This window comes from Pseudorca crassidens, chromosome 20, assembly GCF_039906515.1.
Source record: "Pseudorca crassidens isolate mPseCra1 chromosome 20, mPseCra1.hap1, whole genome shotgun sequence".
Taxonomy (NCBI): Eukaryota; Metazoa; Chordata; class Mammalia; order Artiodactyla; family Delphinidae; genus Pseudorca; species Pseudorca crassidens.
Genome location: NC_090315.1, coordinates 16,625,303 through 16,648,361, shown reverse-complemented (window position 1 = coordinate 16,648,361; position 23,059 = coordinate 16,625,303). Strand labels below are relative to the sequence as shown.

At 35.7% G+C, this 23,059-nt stretch overlaps 1 protein-coding gene across 4 annotated transcripts in view; it reads right to left on the bottom strand.

The window, feature by feature from the left end:
- Positions 1–10,790: 10,790 nt before the first annotated feature.
- ZNF567 (zinc finger protein 567) overlaps positions 10,791–23,059 on the bottom strand; it is a 29,897-nt gene continuing 17,628 nt past the window's right edge. For 3 of the 4 annotated variants that reach the window (XM_067720149.1, XM_067720150.1, XM_067720148.1), the window contains exons 4-6: positions 17,083–17,209; positions 16,727–16,813; positions 10,791–13,170 (exon numbers count right to left, since the gene is read on the bottom strand). In XM_067720149.1, coding sequence (XP_067576250.1) covers positions 11,450–13,170; positions 16,727–16,813; positions 17,083–17,209 — 1,935 coding nt within the window. In that variant the 3' untranslated portion in view covers positions 10,791–11,449. The remainder of the gene's footprint in view (positions 13,171–16,726; positions 16,814–17,082; positions 17,210–23,059) is intronic. The other variant, XM_067720152.1, reaches the window with a different exon arrangement.

Below are 23,059 nucleotides of genomic sequence, written 5' to 3'. Positions count from 1 at the left end.
ACACTAATGTCCCCAAAATGTCCATGTCCTAATCCCCAGAACCTGTGAATATGTTAACTTATATGCAAAAGAGACTCTGCAGGTATGACTAAATTAAGGACCCTGAGATGGGGAAATTATCCTAGATTATTACCCTCGTGGGCCCAGTGTAATCAAAGGGCTCCTATAAAAGAAAGAGGGAAGCAGGAGAGTCATAGAAGGAGATTTGAAGATGCTATGCTCTGGCTTTGAAGACATAGGAAGGGGCCATGAGCCAGGAAATGAAGGCAGGCACTAAAAGCTAGAAAAGACACGGAAATAGATTCTCCCCTACAGCTTCCAGAAGGAAGACAGCCTTGTCAACACTTTGATCTTAGCACAGTATCCAATTTTGGATATACCTACTATAATATATTACCTATTATAATACCTGAATAATCATTGAGATACTTTGCTGGGAAGTATGCTACTGGTTAGCCTTGATGATGAAGGAATAGATTGGAGGACCTGACAGAAAGCTTCAATGAACAAGAGAGATTAGTAATCACCTTTGGATAGATGTGTAATACTAAAAATGAATCGTAAGTTAAACATCCTATTGCCTTACTGAAATGGGGGACAAAGAAGAGTAGCCACTGGCAGAATGGTCGACTGTGGTGAGATACATGTATATTTAAGGGTAAAGATGATAGAAGAATGCAGTCACCTTTTCTGTTTGTGCATTTAACTGAGCTTGTTTGGATCAAATTCATTTCCACCCATCAGAAAGGAAAGTGATGAAGGAAAACATATATTTGATCACTGTAGGAAAAGTGTGAGACAAGTATATGGAAGATGTGAGAGATTATAGGCAATGAGTCATATATAGTAACTGTTGTGTAATTATGGTAAACTGTATTTTGATAGGCATCAAATTATCTTTCCCAATGGCTTATCTTTGTATTATTTACCTTTATTCTTATTTTTCATTCTTAAATTCAGTGGTTCCGTTATTCTAAAATTAATGATTTAAAAACTACTGTATCCTAGCTCTTGTTTCTTAATAGTAAATAAAGTAGAATTAGATCTACCCATCATGAGTTTTAGGGCTATAAAAATACCTGGAAATAAATTAAGAAATGAGAAATTAAAGAATATGTAATTGAAAACAGTGAAAGTAGATCAAAACACAAGATATTAGAATAGAGAATAATGAACATGGAATTGGTAGGTTCTGATCATACAGCCTCTCTGAAGAAACGACTTTTAATCTGGGGCCTGAAGAATAAGGAGTCAGGCCTATAAAGAGCTGTGTCAGGGGAATTCATGGGGATGAAACAACATAATGCGAAGTTCCAAAAGATGGGAAATAATGTGTCAGATTTAGTGCCTTCAAGGAATTTTTAAGGTAGGTTAAAAGGGCAGTGGTTGAGATGAGTTCTTATAAGAACGGCCTTGTTTTCCATCTTTAACTTGTCATATAATGTTCTAACTGCAGTGAGAAACCACTGGAAAAAAATCTGTAAGTAGAGAATGTCAGGGAGTTCCCTAGTGGCCTAGTGGTTAGGATTCTGGGCCTTCACTGCCGTGGCCTGTGTTCAATCCCTGGTCAGGGGAACTGAGATCCCATAAGTCACACAGCATGGCCAAGAAAACCAAAACAAACAAACAAACAAAAAACGGAGAATGTCAAACATTGATCTGCCTCTGATACATCTGATGGAGTGGTTAAAAGTATAGATGCCTAAGACCTACCCTTATAGATTCTGATTCACTTGGTCTGGGTTGGTCTCTGAAATTAATACTTGCAACAGGCTCCTGAGGTGATTCTAATTGAACACTTACATTTTAGAATCAATGATTTAATCTATTTTCATTGTTAACAGATCTCACAACATATGCTTTCATTATTCTCTAAACTGTTTGCCTTCTTCAAACTGCATAATAACTATCGAAATTCATTGCTAATGTATTTTCAGTTTATCACTTATCTCTGCTGTCCCCCTGTGCCCCCCTTCTGTACCCCAGTACAGGAAAACAACATTTGTTAGTTTTCTTGCTTTATTTTTCCACGTTTGGAGACCAGATATGATACAAAGACTTTATTTATTTCAAAAACATTTTTGAAATAAATTTATCTAAATGTAAGATAAAGAAGTGAAATGCTTGACCTTGAGGGTTCCATTATCCAAAATAGCTGGCAGAACAAAGTCAAGATTAAGAAACAAGAACCTCAAAAAGAATATTTTAGCCAAATGAAAATCATCTATGAAAATATATCTATTCACAGAAAAGACACATCTCTTACCCTACATCACAGAATTCCTAGTAAACATTTATTAATGTAAAGAATGTGGGAAGACCTTTAATTATAGCTCAGATCTAATCAAACATGAGAGAATTCATACTGCTGAGAAGCCTTATGCATGTAAGGGATGTGCGAAGGCCTTTAGAATTCGTGAACAACCAACTTGACATTTGAAAATTCATAATGGAGTGAAACCCTGTAAAGGTCTCGTATGTGGGAAGGCTTTTAGTTTTTTGGCAGAGAGCTTGGAGTACACCAAAATATTCACTCAGGGGAGAAACCCTAAGAATGTAAGGAATGTGGGAAGGCATTTAGAATATGTCAACAACTCTAAAAATTCATAGTGGCGTGAAACCCTATACATGTAAAGAATGTGGGAAAGCTGTTGTTTTGGCAAAAACCTTAAAGTACACCAGAATATCCATTCTGGGGAGAAACCCTATGACTGTCAGGCCTGTGGGAAGACTTTCAGTTCTTCCAGATACTTTAGAGTACACCAAAAAATTCATACTGATGAAAAACCCTATGAATGTAAGGAATGCGAAAAATCCTTTAGATTACGTGCACAAGTTGGTCAACATAAAAAAATTCATACAGATGAGAAATCTTATGAATGTAAGGAATGTGGGAAAACCTTTAGACTTCATTCACACCTTATAGGTCATCAGAGTATTCATACTAATGAGAAACCTATGAATGTCAAGAATGTAGGAAGGCCTTTAGGCAGAGGACACATCTGATTCAACATTAAAGAATTCATATTGGTGAGAAACCCTATGAATGTGGGAAGGCCTATAGATGGAGTTCAACACTTATTCAACATCAAAAAATGCACACTAAGGAGAAACTGTGTGAATTTAAGATTTATGGAAGGGCCTTTGAACTTCATTTAATCCTTACAGATCATTAGATAATTCATAATGGTGAGAAACCAAACCTATGAATGTGCACGATGATGTGGGAAGGCCTTTAGACAGAATGAACATCAGTGAATGTACATTAAGTAGAAACCCTGAATGTGAGGAATGTGGGAATGCTTTTAGATTTTGTTCATGTTTTACTGAACACCAGAGAATTAATAATGGCAAAAGACTCTAAAAATGTAAGAAATGTGTGAAGGCCAAATATTCATGTCTCTATGAACACCTGAGAATTCATAACCTTATAGTGTTAATTCAAAGGTACTTTTTCTTTGACTCAACTCTTTATAGAATATTAACACTAGGGGAAATGTTTAGGAAACCTTTTTTTTTTTTTTGGTCATTCTTACAACTTATTTAGCGTAAAAGATCTCTTGCCAGGTATCTTAATCTAATGAATATATAAAATACCTCCAAACCTGAGGCAGGAGATAGACGGGCCCCAGGCTGAGCAGCTGGAGTCTGTCCCCTGTGGAGTAGATACTCCAAGATAGAGATAATGGCAGAAGTGAAGAGGAGCTGAGTCCTGTCCAGATAAAAGATAAAGAGACCACATATTTCGATTCTGAGGTCAAGAAGACCTTCCTGACTACATGTGCACATTTGGCCTCTGTGGAGGCCAAAAATGGGGGGGGGGCACCACCCCATAGTAGGTGATGCCAACCTATCCATAGACCTCTGGGCTGGAATCCATCTTGGCTAAGAGTTGCATGTGCACCTCAGGGGAGGACCCTGAATTATACCAAATACGGACTCAGAACCTGGCAAAGCAAGATGATTGGCCAGAGGAAACCCGAAAGAGATGCCCCACCTAAGTGATTTAAACTACCATGAAGGCGCAGCTCTCTTTCTGAGGCCTCCTGTGTGTCTATTCACACGTACTTTTTTTCCCCCCAAATAAATACTTTACTTGTTTCACTACTTTCCGTCTCTTTGTTGAAATTCATTTCTACAAAGCAGATAAGCCAGGGCCTTGTCACTGGCCACTGGTCCTCATGGTCTAGTGGCTAGGATTCAACACTCTCACTGCCACGGCCTGACTTCAATCTCTGGCTGGGGAACTGAGATCCTGCTTCAAGCTGCTGCAGGCTGAGGTCACCTGAGATCAAAACCACTCAATTCCTGTTGGATACCAGCAAACTTATACTAGAGGAGAATCTATCAGTTGTGGAACTGAAAGAAAGCCTTTGGTCACATCACATACCTAGCCTATCATCATCTTCAAGATATTCAGCAATATACCAATATATTACTTCTGTGCCTCAGTTGTAAAATGGTGAAGACAATACCTGTGTTTTTGTGAGGATTAATACGTGTAAACCCTTATAAGACTATTTGACAAATATATTAACTACTGTTGTTCTGATGATAATTAATAGCATTATCATTAGCAAATTCTTAGAGAAAGACACTATGTTGGTAATGAACTTAGAAGAGCCTCCAATCACCCCCATTCTCCTATTCAACCTCAGATGACTGATTTTGAATAAAGTCCAGTAAAATATAGAGAACATGTGAGACAATTTCATTCCTGCTGAGCTGCATCAGGAAACTAATGCTGGAATAAATACTCTGGAACTAGTGGCTGTAAATATATATTGAGAATATAGCTAGTTGCTTAAGTAGAAAAGGGTATGAAGCAGTATTCTGTTAATAAATTCCTAATAACAGATACCCCATAATCTACACTCTCCTCTCACAATTCAAAGTTTATTAGAAATTATCAAAAGGATAACAAGGAGAAAACCGTCCATTAGTAAACCTTCCAAGTTGCCATTATGAAAACTTTCAAACAAACAGGAAAGTTAGAAAAGTACAATGGACATGTATTTACCACCCTGCCCCCCCCACCTAGTTTAATAGCTAAAAGTTTGTCATATTTGGTTTATCTTCCTATAATTTTCAACATAACCATACTATAACCACATCTTCTAAAATATATCATGTGACACACATTCAGATTTTCCCAGCTGTCCCAAGATTGACTTTACAGTTGTTTGCTTTCGTTTTTTATCTAGAGTCAACTCTAGGTTCAGAAATTGCATTTAGTTGATATGTCTCTTTTAGGCTAGTTTAGTTCTTCACTTTTTTTTTCCCATGACTTTTTCTTCTTAGAGTCCATGCAGTAGTCTTGTAGGATGTTCCATATTTTCGATTGTTGTTCTCGTTTCCTAATGTTGTCATTTAATTAATTCTGCCATTTACATTGGAAACTAAGTATAGAGAGAAGATTAAGTTTGGATCAAACAATTTTGCAAGACTATTTCATAAATGATGTAAAGTATTTTGTATTGTATATCAAGGTACATATTGATAAAATGAGGCTAAATTTGATCATATGGTTAAGGTGGTGACTGTCAACTCTCTCCATTTTAAAGGTTCTTTTTTATTCTTACAATTAGAAAGTGTGGAGTGATTCTAACCTCCTCTTGGAAATTTATATTTTATTTGTTTGATTCAAAGAGAAAACCAGTATTAAAACAGGATACCACTCAGATATGAGTGATAATGAGTTGCTACATAACAAAACCTGTATGAGGTGACCAAAATCATCTTAGAAGAACACTAATACCCTTTAACAAATGTGGGAAATCAAGACATAGGGCCAGAACTGTTTTTGCATCATCATTCAACGATTAACATCATTGCCCCACGTGACTATACTATTATAATCCTAGTTCTGAAAGTGTCTGTCACATAGTGGACACTTGATAAAACTGATGATGTAATCAAACCTAAGAAACCAGAAAAAGAACAAATTAACCTAACTACAGAAGAAAACAGTTCGTACAGTTAAAATTGGAAATCAGCGGAAGAAGCAATAAAACCTCCTTAATTTATTTTTGTGGAAAAAACACTGATCTAAACTAGACTTATAAATTTGATCAATGTAAAGGTGAGAAATATGACAGCACTAATAAGGTAGCACACATATATTTATGGAGAGTTTAAAAATATCAGTAATATTATATACAGAAAGCATTTTCTTTAAAATTGACTCAAGACGAGGTAGATATCTGCATAGTCCAATACACATAGCAGGAAAATGAAAATCTGGTCCAAAACCTCTCTTTAAAACAATATTTAGGGCTTCCCTGGTGGCACAGTGGTTGAGAGTCTGCCTGCCAATGCAGGGGACACGGGTTTGTGTCCCGGCCCGGGAAGATCCCATATGCCGCGGAGCAGCTGGGCCCGTCAGCCATGGCTGCTAAGCCTGCACGTCTGGAGCCTGTGCTCCGCAACGGGAGAGGCCACAACAGTGAGAGGCCCATGTACCCCCCCCCCCCACACACACAAAACAATACTTAAATATCAGGTAAAAACTACGGATAATCTCTAAAAGAATTTTACAAGCTCATACTAGAAGTCTAAACACTGGATCAAGATAGTTTCTAAAAGATCTAAATGAGCTTATGAATATTAATGCAAATATTCTAAGGAAAATATTAACAAAATGAAACCAAACACGGAGGAAATCATGACTTGAGAGGCAGAACTTTTGTTTTGCCTATCAGTCACCATTCAGAATTTGACATAATCGTACCACATGATTGCACTCTATTTCCAGCTCTTTAAGCAAGATGCATCCAAACTCAAGAATTTAAAAGGAAAAAAAAAAAAAGCAGCAGTACCAGTTAAGAGAGTTAGCATGTTCCACCCTGCCTCTCCCACTGAACACAACTAAAATCATAGACAGAATGGATGAGGCAGCTGAGAAAACTGAAAAGTAAATGTTAGCAGACAGACTGAGAAGGAAACAAGAAGTTGGAAGTTTGATCTGGTGGTGTGCTGGTCTGAACTGAAACAACCTGAATCCCAAAACTGTGAGCCAAACTTGGATGGAAAGAGCTCCATAAGAAACTCTCTATAGTTGGAAGAGTGGGAGAAGGGGTTTTTGTGGAGCAGAGAAGGTAGAAGAAATCCATGTTGTTTTTCTTTTCTTTCTGGTCTCACTGCAGGCAAACACTAGTCCTGAAAGCTGCAGTCCTGGATTGGGTAGGTGGTGGTAGCAGCAGCTGCCAGCAAATACTTAAACCCTGAGGAAAGGGAATCCTATCTTACTAGTGGAAGTCTGTTCTAAAGAAGGTGGAGGAAATCCCATTGCTTTTTTCCTCTTTATTCTCTCACTCATTGGCACTGGAAGAAGCCCTAGCTGTGGGAAGGCCACAGCAGAATGGGAAGGCTAAATAAAGCCCTGTTGCTCTAACTAGATCCAGGAAGTTGTCCTCTGGGAACTAAAGAGTTCTAGTGAGATAGGGGAGAGGAGCAACTCAAGTTAGGGATCCCTTAAAGTATTATATGAACTCGAGGGTGCACATGTGTAGATCTGACACTAGGCAGCATACCAAAGGCCTTGAGAACTGAACCAGGTGGACCAACAACCAGGTCTCAGAGTGGGTACTGGGTGAAGCACATAAAAGATAATGCACACTGAATTCCAATTTTCAAATTCTTTGAAAACTGAAATGACATTGGAACCCCAGGGCACAGAAAGTAGTTTGGAACTTGCATATTGAATCTAAATAAACTGCCTGCTAAGACAAACAAACCTAAATTATGTTTCTCATAGGATTTAAACTAGACTCAGAGAATCAAATTATTCAAAATGTCTAGGAAACAATAAAAATGTACTCCACATACAAACAAACAGGACAATTTTAAAACTCACAATGGAAAAGAAAAAGACACCAATACTGACATGATCCACATTAGAATTAAAACCATGTTCCAAGATGTAAAGGTGAACTCTTGAGTGAATATCTAAGCAGAGAAACAGAAGCTATAAAAAAAGAACCAAAAGGAAATTAAACATTTAAAATTTTTATTATATAATTCTCGGATGTATAAAAGGAAATTTTAGAACTGAAAAAGTGAAAATTAGAACTTACTTGATGGGCTCAGCAACAAAATGGAGTGCCAGGAAGAAAAAAGTATTTAAAGAATCAATGGTTGAAAACCTACCGAGTTTGGTAAAAGACCTTAAAATTACAGATTCAAGAAATATAGCATACCACAAAAAGGATAAACTAAAAGAAACCTTTGCTGAGACACATCAAACTGCTGAAAATCAAAGAAAAAAATCTCAAAAGCTTCCAGAGAACATTGATGCATTACATATAGGAGAATAATCCCTTAATTCCCATTAGAAAGTATGAAGGCCAAAGGATAGTGCAACAACATTTTTTAAGTGCTTTAAGGAAAGACATGTCAACCCCAAACTTTATCCAGTGAAAATTATCAGGAATGAAGGGTAAATAAAAGATATTCCTAGGTAAAGGGAAACAAAGAGGATTTGTTACTTGCAGGCTTGCTGTAAAAGAAATGCTACATGAAGCTCTTTAGATGCAAGGGAAATATCAAAGAAAAACCTGAAACTTCAGAAATAAGTAAAGAGCAACAGAAATGGCAAATTGCTGAATAAATAATAAAATTATTGGTTTTTAAAAATAATTTAAAAATTTACTGTGATAAAAAGCAAGGAATATAACACTTTCTGATGAAGTTTGTAATGGATGTAGATATAGTAAATATGATAATCATAATATAAAGAGGGGAGGCTAAAAGGGACAAATATGGTGGTAATGTTTCCATATTCAACATGCAGTACTAAAATGTTAACTCAAAGTATATTGTGAATTATATATATTATGTGTATTATAATCCCCAGAGGAACCACTAAAGAAAATAAACAAAGAAATAGTAAAAAGCTAAATAGATAAATTAAAATGGAATAATAAAATATATTCAAATGAAAAAGAGAGCAAGAAAGGGAAACAGAGGAATTAAAAATAGAGGGGAGATACAGGAAAGAATGTTAGAGCTAAAGTCCAACGATATCAGTATATATACATTAAATGCAAATGGTTTAAAACCAGTATTAAGACATTGTCCAACTGGAATTTCTTAAAAACCCCAACTATATGTTGTCCGTCATAACGTGGCCTTAATATACATATATAATACACATATATATTGTGGGTTTGGCTCCAGACCACCACAGTAAAGCAAATATCACAATAAAGCGAGTCACATGCATTTTGTGGTTTCCCAGTATGTCATGTTTATACTATAAAAGTTATGTTTATACTATACTGTAGTCTACAGTAAGTGTGCAATAGCATTGTCTAAAAAAAGCAATGTACATACCTTAATTTTAAAATACTTTATTGCTAAAAAATGCTAATCATCATCCTAGCCTTCAGTGAGTCAAAAATCTTTTTGCTGATGGAGGGTTTTGCTTCCAACTCACTACATACTCAGGAAAAAGAGGTAGGCTTGCATCCTTGGTTGTGAATGCAGTTCTTTTGGTAGTCGTCATCGTTAGCATATATTTTTACTCATCTACAAACACAGATTTATTCAAATGAAATAATTTCTAGGTTCTCATAACTCTGAATATAGATCCTGTAATCTTACTTGTTGTAGGTATTTTATTCTAATATGTTCATCCTGCCTACACATTAGAAAAAAAAAAACCTCTAAACATAAATAATAACTATTAGTTAAGGCTATATTTCTCAAAGTTCTGTCCAGTTAGACATGGCATTTTATCTTTTATTGTACGTCCCTTTCAAGTCTAAATTTTTTTCATGTCTGATTTGCTTCATCACCCACTGTTCTTTTTCTGCTCTGAAATCATCTGCAAGACCTGGAATGACAAGCATGTTTCCATTTACAATCCACTGGCAGTTGGTGCCCCTTTCTATAGGCCAGATGGCCTGTTGTATGTACATTTTTAATGTAAGATACTTGAACTATCAATTATTTTCCTACTTACTTAGATACAGTTTACAGTTCTACTGAATTGGGGGGAAAAAGTTTATTTAAATTTCTACTGAATTTTATTACAATAACTTCATGTATGGTTATGAATATTGGTTATGAATAATCCCCCTCAAGAAGGGCCTTTAGTAACACTGTTCAAATTGCTGTTGAGCTTACTATTTTCACAGAAAAGATGCTATAGATGGTATTATCTTAGATTTCCAACTCTCACACATCAAAATCTCCAGTGATTTTTCATTTGGGATTTTCGAGACCCACATTTCCTGTGAGATAAATCAAGGTATAAAAGGCTTACTTTACATAGGCTTATTATATTATACATAGGCTTACTTATATATATTTTTCATAATTCTATTAAAGGGAATAGACTCCTATACTCCCAAATTTTATTCATCTATGTTCCTTCTTAACCTTTCTTTAGTATAAATTCTTTGATGGTGAAAGACATAAGCTATTGCTAAAAGTACCCCTATAATCACGACAACTGTAGGATGCCCTCCAATATGAATTCTCTGATTTTGTGTAAGGTTTAAGCCACAGCTAAGGTCTTTCTACGTTTATTACATTCATATATTCATGACTAACAGCCTTCTCACAATTATAACATTATAAGGATTTCTTTTTAGCAGGAATTCTCCAGTTGAATGACATTTCTCCACTTGAATTACAGAGCTGTTACTCTCCAAATTGAATCATCTCACATTGAGAAAGGTCTGAGAGATGTTTGGCAGTATCTAACATAACTGAAAAAACTTTACATACACCCTGGGACTGAGTAATCCCAGTCTTCATATAAAATCAACAGAAATACACACACACACATATACAAGAATATTTATAGTAGTATTTTTATTATAACACAAAATTATAAAAAATACAAATATCCATCAAGAGGATAAATAGTATATTCTTAAAATGAAAGAGTATACAGAATGAAAATGAATACTGCCACATGCAATAATGTATGAATCTTTAATATGTTGAGTGAAACAAGACAAAAAATTTGTAATGTATAATAAAATATAAAGTTTAAAGACATGCAAAAACTATTTCATGTTAAAAGCCAGGGAAGTGGTAATCTTTGGGGAAGTAACAACTAACTTTTATTCCGCAGAGTGCAATGAGAAATATACTTCATAATTTCTTCCTCTTATGGAGACTGATACTTAAAACCACTTTGTATCTTGCTTCTGCATGTATTATATAAGAATTAAAAAAAATAAACTGAGTCAGCAGGAGAACTTGAAAACGTAAAAAATTAGCTTCATTGCTGATAAGAGTTCAATATCAATGATCATATCCATTTCATATGCTAGTAAACAGTAGATAAATAGTTATGTGGTATAGTACATTAAGTTAATAATTATTATTACATTTGTGATTAAAATTATCTTATTCACATGTTAAGCATGCTTTTTTAAAAAACTAAAGTTTTACAATAACTTAGAAAGGCTTCACAAAGAAATCACATCATTTATTACTGCATTACCATGTTTTCTCCCTTGTGAGTTCTCTGATGGACAATAAGGTTTCTCTTATAACTGAAGGACTTACCACACTCATTACAAATATAAGGCTTCTCCCCTGTATGAGTTCTCTGATGTACAATGAGATTTGTCTTCTGGCGGAAGCACTTCCCACATTCATTACACTTGTATGGTTTCTCTCCTGTATGAGTTCTTTGATGATGAATGAGATATGACTTCCTGCTAAAGGCTTTCCCACACTGAGGGCATTCATAGGATTTCTGCCCTGTATGTATTTTCTGATGTACAGTGAGGGTTGCTTTCTGGCGAAAAGACTTCCCACACTCATTACAAATATAGGGCTTCTCTCCTGTATGAATTCTCTGATGTAGATTGAGATTTGTCTTCTGACTGAAGGATTTCCCACATTCATTACATTCATATGGTTTCTCTCCTGTGTGAGTTCTGTGATGATCAATGAGGTACGACTTCATTCTAAAAGCCTTCCCACAGTGAGGACATTCATAGGATTTTTCCCCTGTATGTGTTCTCTGATGTGCCACAAGGGTTGTCTTCTGGCGGAAGGATTTTCCACACTCATTACAAATATAAGGTTTCTCTTCATTATGAGTCTTCTCATGAAGAGCGAGGGTTGTCTTCTGAGAGAAGGATTTCCCACATTCATTACAAATATAGGGCTTTTCCCCTGTATGAGTTCTCTGATGTACAGTAAGATTTGCCTTCTGGTGAAAGGACTTCCCACATTCTTTACAAATATAGGGTTTCTCTCCTGTATGAATTCTCTGATGTAGGGAGAGTGTTGTCTTCTGGCGGAAAGACTTCCCACAGTCATTACACTCATATGGTTTCTCTCCTGTGTGAGTTCTCTGATGACGAATGAGGTGTGACTTCAATCTGAAGGCATTCCTACATTGTGGACATTCATATGATTTCTCCCCTGTATGTGTTCTCTGATGATCAGTGAGGGCTGTCTTTAGGCGGAAGGACTTACCACATTCATTACAAACAAAGGGTTTCTCTCCAGTGTGAGTTCTCTGATGATCAATGAGATATGATTTCCTTCTAAATGAATTTCCACATTGATGACATTGGTAGGGTTTTTCCTCTGTGTGAATTCCCTGATGCAGAATCAATACTGATTTCCTGCAGAAGGACTTCCCACATTCAGTGCATATATGCTTTTTTTCAATATTGGTTGTTCTTCTCCTTTTATTATATTCAGATGGTTTTTCCCTTCTGTAAGCTCTATTATGTGTAATTAGGCCTCCTTTTTTAAGGAAGGATTTCTCACAGTCATTATATCCAAATGACTGTGCTGAAGTTTCTATCTCATGATATTGCATAATCATTTCATTATGACTGACAGTCCTACCACACTGATTATGGGATTTGCCTCCAGAGTGAGCTGTCTCTGGCTTAGTATTGAGGAGTGATTTCCCATATCCATTATGCTCACTAAGTCTCTTTCTTGTAGGACTTAGATTACTGATGATTAATTCTGAAACATTTTTAAAAATCTTTCCATGAGTGTCATATTCAGGAGGTAGGTTTTTTGAATTAATAGGGTTTTTGCTTAAAGTAAATGTCTTTTCATATGCACTACTGTTCTCCTTAATCAGTTTTTTGTGGTTGATTAATACAACTGATCTAGATAATTTATCTTGTTGTTCCTTGAATTTCACTAAAAAGTCTTCAGCTTTCCACTTTTCTTCTAGGAAAGAATATAATTAATAACAACTTGTGAATCTTCACATATTTGCTATTGAAAGGAATTGTAATAGGGTCTAGTACATGAGGCCAAAAAAGACCAAGGACAAATTATTCCTTGCCTGGGAAAAGACATGGAACCTAAATTAAAAACTCTGCCTCAGTGTGGAAAAAGATGAAAAATAAGTAATGAACACTAGTAACGTTTGCATTTTGCACCAGAACTTCATACAGAAAGTGAAACAAACACACGAAGCAGTAAGGAGAAGAGACAAAAGAATAGTGGAAGAGGAATTCATGCTTGGATAGGTGGATTCAGAGGCAATGAAGTGAACCTTTCAAGAGCATTAAGATTTAAGTAGGATGAACAAGAAAAATTAGCAGAAAAGTTTGTTCAGGGAAAATTTTAGAGGAAGGCATTTGGAGGACACAGATCAGAGCCTATACTTTTATTTCTTTATGCCGCACCACGTGGCATGTGGGATCTTAGTTCCCTGACCAGGGACTGAACCCATGCCCCCTGCAGCGGAAGTGTGGATTCCTAACCACTGGATCACCAGGGAATCCCCCTGAGCCTATACTTTTAAATATTCATCCCTAGACTGTAAGGTAAAATACTTCCAGTTGTTCCACCACCCTCTTTCCACACACCCACCAATGAATCTTTCTAAGCATCAACTATTTTCCTAGTGTTTATAATCCTCTATATAGCTGGGGATCATTTTTTCTTGTGAGGGAAATACTAGGAAAACACTTCCAACAGGAACTTTAAAACAGACTAGGGGTATGTTCACTAGTGTATTCAGGTTGCTGTTGTTATTATTTTCTTTCAGAATTGTTCAATAACAAAACTCATGATCATTAATTATAACTATTCTTCTTTTTAAGTGCTAACTTAGAGGTTTAAAGAAAGATTCAAGTCTTTCCCCAATACGGTAACATTCTTAACTCCAGTTTTCCATATGGGGGACCAGAAAGATTGTTCACTCTGGTTCTAAATCACTCATTAATCTTAACCTTTATTTCTCTTATAAATTTAGAACTATATTTGACTCTTTTGCTTTGCAATCATCCACATCTAGTGAAACAATGTTAAATCTAGGTTCAAAAATCTATTTCTTCCTTGAGTCCATTACCCACAATACTAACACACAAGGAATTTCTCCTGTAAACAAAACTTTACATTACCTAGACTTACTTTTTATATTCAAACAAGTTTTCAGGGTTGTCCACATATCTGAATAATTTCACCCATAACAATCAAAGCCTAATATTTACTGCCCTATAAATACCTCCCTTATCCCTAATCACATGCTTTTGCTCATGTTCTTTTAATCAGTTGACTTGCCTTCCAGTCTTATTTCTAATCATATTTAGATAATCTTCAAGAAAATGTTACTACTCCATGATATCAAAACCCTTCACATATATCCCACCACCACTTTATTCATTACTTCTTTATAACTTGAAAATAATTATGGTCTAGAAAAAAAATTTTAACAAATCTTTTTACAAGCTTACACTGTGTCATAAATATTTCATGAAAAATGCAGACTTTGACAGTAATCCTTTCTCATAAAGGAATACTTTATTGGTTATCGCCTTTGTACTCTTCTGAGTTTACATTAACACTGCATATCATAGATAGGTAGTGTTTGTTAGAATCCAACCATTTGAATCAGAATGTACAGAACCATGGCCTGAGCAAGTACTTCTGAAAGGACTTATCAGTACATACTTTATGAATGGAGGAAAAAGAGATCTCCCCTGTACAGCTCCATAAACAGAAAATGAAGCAACTACTGACTACTTAAAATGTTGTATACTATGGCAAAGAAGATACAGAGGATCTTATCTTTGAAAGAAAGAATCCTTAAGCATAAACAATGTACAATCAAGTATCAAATTATATAACATCCAAGAGCTGTGTGTGTTACAGTTAGTAAGCAGCATGGAAATTCAGGAAAAGGAAAGGTGGGTATGTTGGGGAGTAGTCAAGGAATAGAAAGGAGAAGAAATCTCAAGACTTCAAAGATATACACTATACAGAAGGGTGAACACAATGAAAAGTACAGACATCATGACAGACCCTACATGTATAGAGAACATTTAGGAGACTAGATAAAGTGGAAATTAGCAAGCATTTTCCACAAAAGAGAGAAATAAAGTTGAAAAGACCAGATGAGGGCTTATTATAGTAGTCCTTGTATGAAGGAGAATTTCAATTTCCTATAATAATAAGTAGTGGGGAACAAGTGATGATATAGCTTGTCAGGAAAGTTAACAATATAAATTGAAAAAATTAGGACAAAAATTATAGCAAAAACAAATTGTAATTACCATATGCAAGACATTAAATAAGGTAGTCGTCATTTTGTATGATGTGAGTAAAAAATGAAAATATGGAAGGATGTAAATATATTTCACGGGCTGATAAACACAAATTGTGAAGAGATCCACAAGAGATTATGACAGAGACAATCAAGCTGGTATCAAGGCAGTAATAAAATAATTTGGAAAGAGTTAAATGGGAATGAATTTAAGAGCTAGGAAAGTTGGTGATTTTCATTTTCAACTTATTGTCACAAAAGGGGTGAGGCATCATAGTGCAGAACTTGTGAAGGACTGGAGTGAAGGTGGGAGGACTGTGCCGAGTATGTTGGTATTAGAGGTTCTCCACATAAAACAAGGAGCTTAAGTTCTGAGAGTGGATGAGACTAATATAATTGAAAGGTAGATCTCTTGAGGACAAATTAGAGAAATAAGACTGAGAGTCCAATGAAACAATATACCTTAAAAAAAAAAAGTTCTGTGACTATTATGTATGAGGCACTGTTCCAGTCAATATGGCCAGAGTGGTAAAAAAAACAGAGTAAGTTGGAAATAAATGATCACTTAGAGAATCAGGATAAGAATGATTCAGTGTTTTACCCAAACCAAGGGATGATTTCAGGAAAGATGATCAGCCATATAACAACGAACCATGAAAGTTTAATGGAAGAAAATGGTAACCATGGAATTATCAGTCTGGGCCAAGGTGAGTGAGCTTTAAAATTAATAGCTAGACTCTTGGTGAGAATGGGAACTTAGAGTTAGCATAGCAAACAAATCTGAAATACTATAAAAGAAAGGAAAAGAAAAAGCAACTAAGAAGAGAAATATTAGCCAAGAATTTTTTCTTTCTTAAAGATAGATTTAAAAATGCCTAAAAGAAATCTATTCAATGGCTAAAAGATAAGGGACCGAGAAAGCTAAAAAAGGATACAAATCAAGAAAAAAGATCTATAAGAAGGAAGGAAAAAGATCTAAAAGAAGGAAGCCTTAATTTTGATTAAGAGTGGCAACTATCTTTGATAACACCAAGCAAACTAAGGAAGTCTATTATATAGGGAGAGTGACATTTGAAAGTGATTTAATTTTTTTGCAGGCACAATAGTCATTTCAACGGTTAGGAACCTTTAAAAAGACACTACCAAAATATTTCAAAAGTGTCACCCAACACAAGACCACTTTAAATTTATTTTCCACAGATTTCATCTGCCTGCAAGTCAGAAACTCACCTAAACAGGTATGACCTGTAAATGATGTCCATGGCTCTTCTCCTCGTTCCAACTTGAGGATCACGTCAGGCTTGGTCATGTGACACCCTGATTAAGGGAAGATTTGGATTAAGTTGCTTAGGCGTCAATACCTTTGAAAAATCAATAAGGTGAATTTTCAGTACTGCAAATTAAGATACTCCTTTGTGTAACAGTAAATTTAACACCTTGCACTATCCAAGTGAAGACACAATAATCCTTTCTGTCAACCAAAAAGAATGCATCACCTCTTATCCCTGAAATCAAGATCACACATATTTTAGGCACCTTGAAAGGAAATGCATGCTACTGAAAGTTTCAAAGAGAGTTTTTCTTACCCACAGAAACGAGGTGGCAATAGTTTTCCAACATCACATCCATGTATAGCATCTTCTGAGCAGGATCCAGGTGCTGCCACTCCTCCTGACTAAAGTCCACAGTCACATCTTTGAATGACACTGATCCCTGTAATGGTTTGGAACTGTGATCAGAATAAATTGACGAGAAATTGGAGACTAGTTTTGATCCTGTTCCTTTGTGGCATTCTTATGAAAACTTGTAAAGAAGAATGCCTACCATTTTTCTTGTTTTGTGATTTAAATAGTAAGGGAAACAAAAATCAAGGTAGAAGTACTTGCCACCAAATTTATTTAATAACTCATTCTAAAAATGTTTATTGTGAAGTCACTTTGTAACCCCAAATTGGACTCGTTTACTAGGGTGCCAAGATATACAAAATGCTGTCCCTGTTCACAAGAAGTTACAACCTCAAAGCATGTAACACATACCTTCAAGAAAGTATGTGTCAACACAAATCTACAAGAAGGTGTTACGGGTACTGTAACAGAAGTATGTACAAGATAACAATGTATTACAAGGACAGAACAATTTTTCAGGCTTCACTGAGGAGGTAAATTTTTTCCTCTTCAAGATTAATGTGTTATTCAGGAAGAATATAGTTTTAAAATGCATGGGAGTGACTTTGGGCATCCAGTAATAATAGAGTGAATTGGTCAAGCAAAAATTGGAGGAGAGTTTATCCTTAAAAGGCAGCAATGAGTAAGAATTGTTAGGTTTGTGGCTTTTTTTTTTCTTTCTGCATTACGTGGGCCTCTCACTGTTGTGGCCTCTCCTGTTGCAGAGCACAGGCTCCAGACGCACAGGCTCAGTGGCCATGGCTCACGGGCCCAGCCACTCCGCGGCATGTGGGATCTTCCCAAATCGGGGCACGAACCCGTGTCCCCTGCATCGGCAGGTGGACTCTCAACCACTGTGCCACCAGGGAAGCCCGGTTTGTGGCTTTTTTGCATGAAGGTACCGCAAAGCCCATAGCTCTTCAGGTGAAGAGCTTCCTCAAAGGTGACAGGGGACAGAATTGAGGGCTGGTAGATGAGCTGGAGATTTAGCGATAAATTCTGGAAGTGAGAGAACTACAGGAAAAATGAGACCCCAAATCTGAGTATAAACTCTGCCATAACTCCAGGTTGATAGTTAAACTAAGCAATTGTTAGATAACAGGAGGCTTAGCAAAGAGCAAACAGAAAGACACCAGCAAAGAGTTTTGAAAAACAGAAGTGTACCTAGTGAGATTTGGAGATTTCTGCATTTTTGATTAACAGCATTCCACAACCTGCTCATAGCTTAAGCAGAAGAAAACTGAAGCCTTAATGGACTGAGGTGTCAGAAGCTGGAGTTAACAAAAAGCAGCAGGATGTATAAGGGGTGAAACACTGAAAGAAAGAGAATGTAGAAAGTCAGGCCCCAAATCTAAGTATAAATATATACCAAATTCTTTGAGAGCTAAAGTACATGAACACAGTGGGAATCTACCTCCCATCATGGGATCAGGGTAAAAAGCAGCAGGTGGGAGCTTAAGGGACCTAGCTATCAGCTGCTTCACACTTGGGGTGGAGGTGGAGGGGCAGGGAGGGCAGAGTTTGAAGTTTGATTCCAAGCAAGTTAATCGTCTGCTAGAACAACAACAAAAAATAATCCTCAGAAAGACATACAGAATTCAGATTACTATATTACTCATGACGTTCTGGTTTCTAGCAAAAATTAGACATGTAAACAAAACAAAACAGAAAAAGAAGAGAGGGAATATGACCCATATTCAGAAAAAGTTCATGGAAACTAATTCCTAGTGGACCCAGGTATTGGATTTTGCCCCAAAGGCTTCAAAACAGCTGTTCTAAATGTATCTAAAGAAGTAATGAAAAACCTGGCATGGAATCTTGAAACATAGACTGCTAAAAAAGCATGAAGTGAAAATTCTAGAGTACAGTAACTGAAATGAAAATTTCACTATGTAGGTAGCAGACTAGAAATAGAAAAAGGAGCAATCAGTAACCTTGTAAATACAGGAATACCTCAGAGATATTGCAGATTCAGTTCTAGACCACTGTAATAAAACGATTATTGCAATAAAGTGAGTCGCACGAATTTTTTGGTTACCCAGTGCATATAAAAGTTACATTTACATTCTACTGTAGTCTATTAAATGCAATGACATTATGTCTAAAAAACAATGAACATGCCTTAATTAAAAAATACTTTATGGCTAAAATGTGCTAATCATCACCAGAGCTTTTAGTGAGTTGTAATCTTTTTGCAATACTAACATCAAAGATCACTGATCACAGACGATAACAAATATAACGAAAAAGTTTGAAATACTGAAGAATAGCCAATGTGACAGAAATGAAGTGAGCAAATGCTGTTGGAAAAATGGCACCAATAGACTTGCGTTAAACTCAGCATTGCTACAAACCTTCAATTTGTAAAAGGTGAAATATCTGCAAAGTGAAATAAGAGAATAAAATTAGGTATGCCTATATATAACTAGATCAACAGAAATTAATCAATCTGAATAGAAAAGGAAAGAAAAAGAAAAAATGAATAGACACACAGAGAGCAGTGGGTCAATTTCAAAGTAATCCAACAGAGGTGTAATTGGAGTCCCAGAAAAATAGGGGGGAAAAAAAGGGTCTGAATAATTTTTAAGGAAATAATGGCCTAACACATTCAAAGTAAGCAAAACTTAACTTACATATTGAAAAAGCTTAATGAACCCCAAAAGGATAAAAACAAAAGAAAACCACACTCAGTAAATCCTAATCAAACTGCTAAAAGCCAAAGAGAACATCAACCAAGAATCCTGTACTGAGCAAAATTACCTATTGAAAATAAAGTCAACATAAAGCTACTTTCAGAAGAAATCTGAGAGAATTCATCACTAGCAAAACTGTACTATCAAAAATGGTAAAGAAAGGTTTTCAGGCTGAAGGTAAAAATGACATCAGATGGTAAACAAGGTCTTTAGGAAAGAATGAAGAGTTTGAGAAAAATTGTATATAAAAGACTATAAATATTCATTTCCTTCCTAATTTAAAAAACATGAGTGTTTCAAGCAGGGGTTGAAACACTTTCTGCTGTTTTAGTATGAACGCAACCATGGACAGTATATAAAATGAATGAGCAAAGTTGTGTTTCAATAAAACTTCATGTATGGACACTGAGATTTAAATTTCATAAGTTATGTAGGTGAGAAATATTTTGATTACGTAGGTCAGAAATATTTTGATTTTGCACTTTTTCAAACATTTAAAGTATAACTATTTTAAACTCACAATCTGTACAAAAACACATAGCAGACTGTTTTTAGCCTCTGGGCTGTAGACCCTTGGTTTAAAGTAGGCATTCTAACACCATTTATTACAAATATAAATATCACACACACGGTGAACAAAAAAACAAACCATGGGGAAGCCAATAAATGAAAATACAATGTTGCAAGTTGACATATTTTACCTTAAGTAATTCAGTACTATCTCTAAGTAAAACATGCTAAGTTAAAGATGCACACTGTAATCCCTAAAGCAACCAAAAGAAAAATAATGCAAACTGATATAACTACAAACTCAAAAGAGAAATAAAAATTAATTATGAAAATGTACTGCTTGACACAAAATAAAACAGGATATAGGAACAGATGCACAAAAACAGGTAAGGAGTAATCTTTTTTTTTTTTTTTTTTTTTTGGTACGCGGGCCTCTCACTGTTGTGGCCTCTCCCATTGCGGAGCACAGGCTCCGGACGCACAGGCTCAGTGGCCATGGCTCACGGGTCCAGCTGCTCCATGGCATGTGGGATCTTCCCGGACCGGGACACGAACCCATGTCCCCTGCATCGGCAGGCAGACTCTCAACCACTGCGCCACCAGGGAAGCCCAGGAGTAATTTTAAATGCATATTATTAAATGTAAGAAGTCCAATCTGAAAAGGCTACATAATATATGATTTTAACTATATAACATTCTGGAAAAGGCAAAACTATGGAGATGATAGATCAGTGGTGGGACTTCCCTGGTGGTGCAGTGGTTAAGAATCCGCCTGCCAATGCAGGGGACATGGGTTCGAGCCCTGGTCTGGGAAGATCGCACATGCCGTGCAGCAACTAAGCCCGTGCACCACAACTACTGAGCCTGCACACCACAACTACTGAGCCCTTGCACCACAACTACTGAAGCCCACGCACCTAGAGCCTGTGCTCTGCAACAAGAGAAGCCACTGCAATGAGAAGCCCATGCACCACAACAAAGAGTTGCCCCGCTTGCTGCAACTAGAGAAAGCCTGAGCTCAGCAACGAAGACCTAATGCAGCCAAAAATTAAATTAAAAAATTTTTTTTAAAAATCAGTGGTTGCCATTGCCACATATTATAGAGGAGAGGGAGAGATGAATAGGCAGAGCACAGAGGATTTTTAGAGCAGTGAAATTAGTCTGTATAATACTATAATGGTAGATACATGTCACTATATATTTGTCAAAATCCATAGAATATATAACACCAAGAATGAACCTTAATGTAAACTATGGACTTTGGATGATAATGATGTATCATTGTAGGTTCATTGATTTTAACAACATACCACTCTGGTGTAAGATATTGATAGTAGGGAAAGCTATGCATGTGTCGGGGGTAAGGGCATAAATGGAAACTCTCTGTACTTTCTGCTTAATTTTGTCTGAACCTAAAACTGCACTAAAATATAAAGTATGGTTAAAAGATTAAAACAGGTTAGGTAATCAGAAAAGAAAGAGTGAAATGGCAGCCCTAACTCCAACAGGACTAAACACTCCAACAAAAAGACTGAGATTATTAAAATGTGTAAAAAACCAAGACTCAAAATATATTCTGTCTTCAAGAGACATACTTTAAATACCATAGACACAAATAGGTTTAAAATAAAAGGATGGGAAAAAAACATAAAAACATTAAACATGGGAAAGCTGATGGGGCTATAGTAAAAGAAGCTGAGGAGTATTACCACTACAGGCAAAAAAGAACATTTCCTGATAATAAAAGAGTAAATACATGAGAAAAATATAGCAACTACAAATGTATATGTACTTAAATAACAGTTTCAAAACATGAGACAAAAATTGACAAAAGTAAAATGAGATTTTAAAAAGTCTAAAATCATGGTTGGTGTTAATGTTTGTCAGTAACTGAGAGAACTAGACAAAGGGGGAAAACCTGTAGAGATTTAGAATCTCTAAAGAATACTGACACCTAACGCATTTGATATTTATAGACCACCACTTTCAATAATTTCACAACACATTTTATTCAAGAGTAAATGGACTATGCACCAAGATAGAACACAAACAAGTCTCAACAGATTTAAGACAAATCATACAAAGTATGTTTTCTGACCACACATGAACTAAATTAGATATCAATAAAAATGGCATATCTAGAAAAGCCCCAAATGTTTGGAAATTAAACAATACACTTCCAAGTAACCAATTTAGGGTCAAAGAAAATTAAAAAATTGTTTTTCATAAAATATATTAAACTAAATACAAATAGATCAAATTTTGAAGATGTAATTAGAATAGGCTAAAAGAGAAAGTTATAAGTTTAAATGCTTATATTAGAAAACAAGAAAGATTTAATATCAATAATTTAAACTTTTATCTTAAGAAGCTTTAAAAAAGAATAAGTTAAACTAACCCCAAAGCAAGTAAAGGAAATAGTTAGGAAAAAAGGAAAAATCAGTAAAATAGAAAATAAATAAGCAATAGGGGAAAATCAATGAAACCTAAAGCCAAATCCTTGAAAATATCAATAAACTGTAAAACCTCTAGTTAGATGGATTAAGAAATAAAGAGGGATGTTACACATGGCCATTAGCAGATCCTACAGATACTAAATGGATAAGAGAATTATAAACAAATTAAAAGCAATAAATTAGACAATGTAGATGAAATGGACAAATATTTTAACTTAAAAAGCATGTTACCAAAAGAAA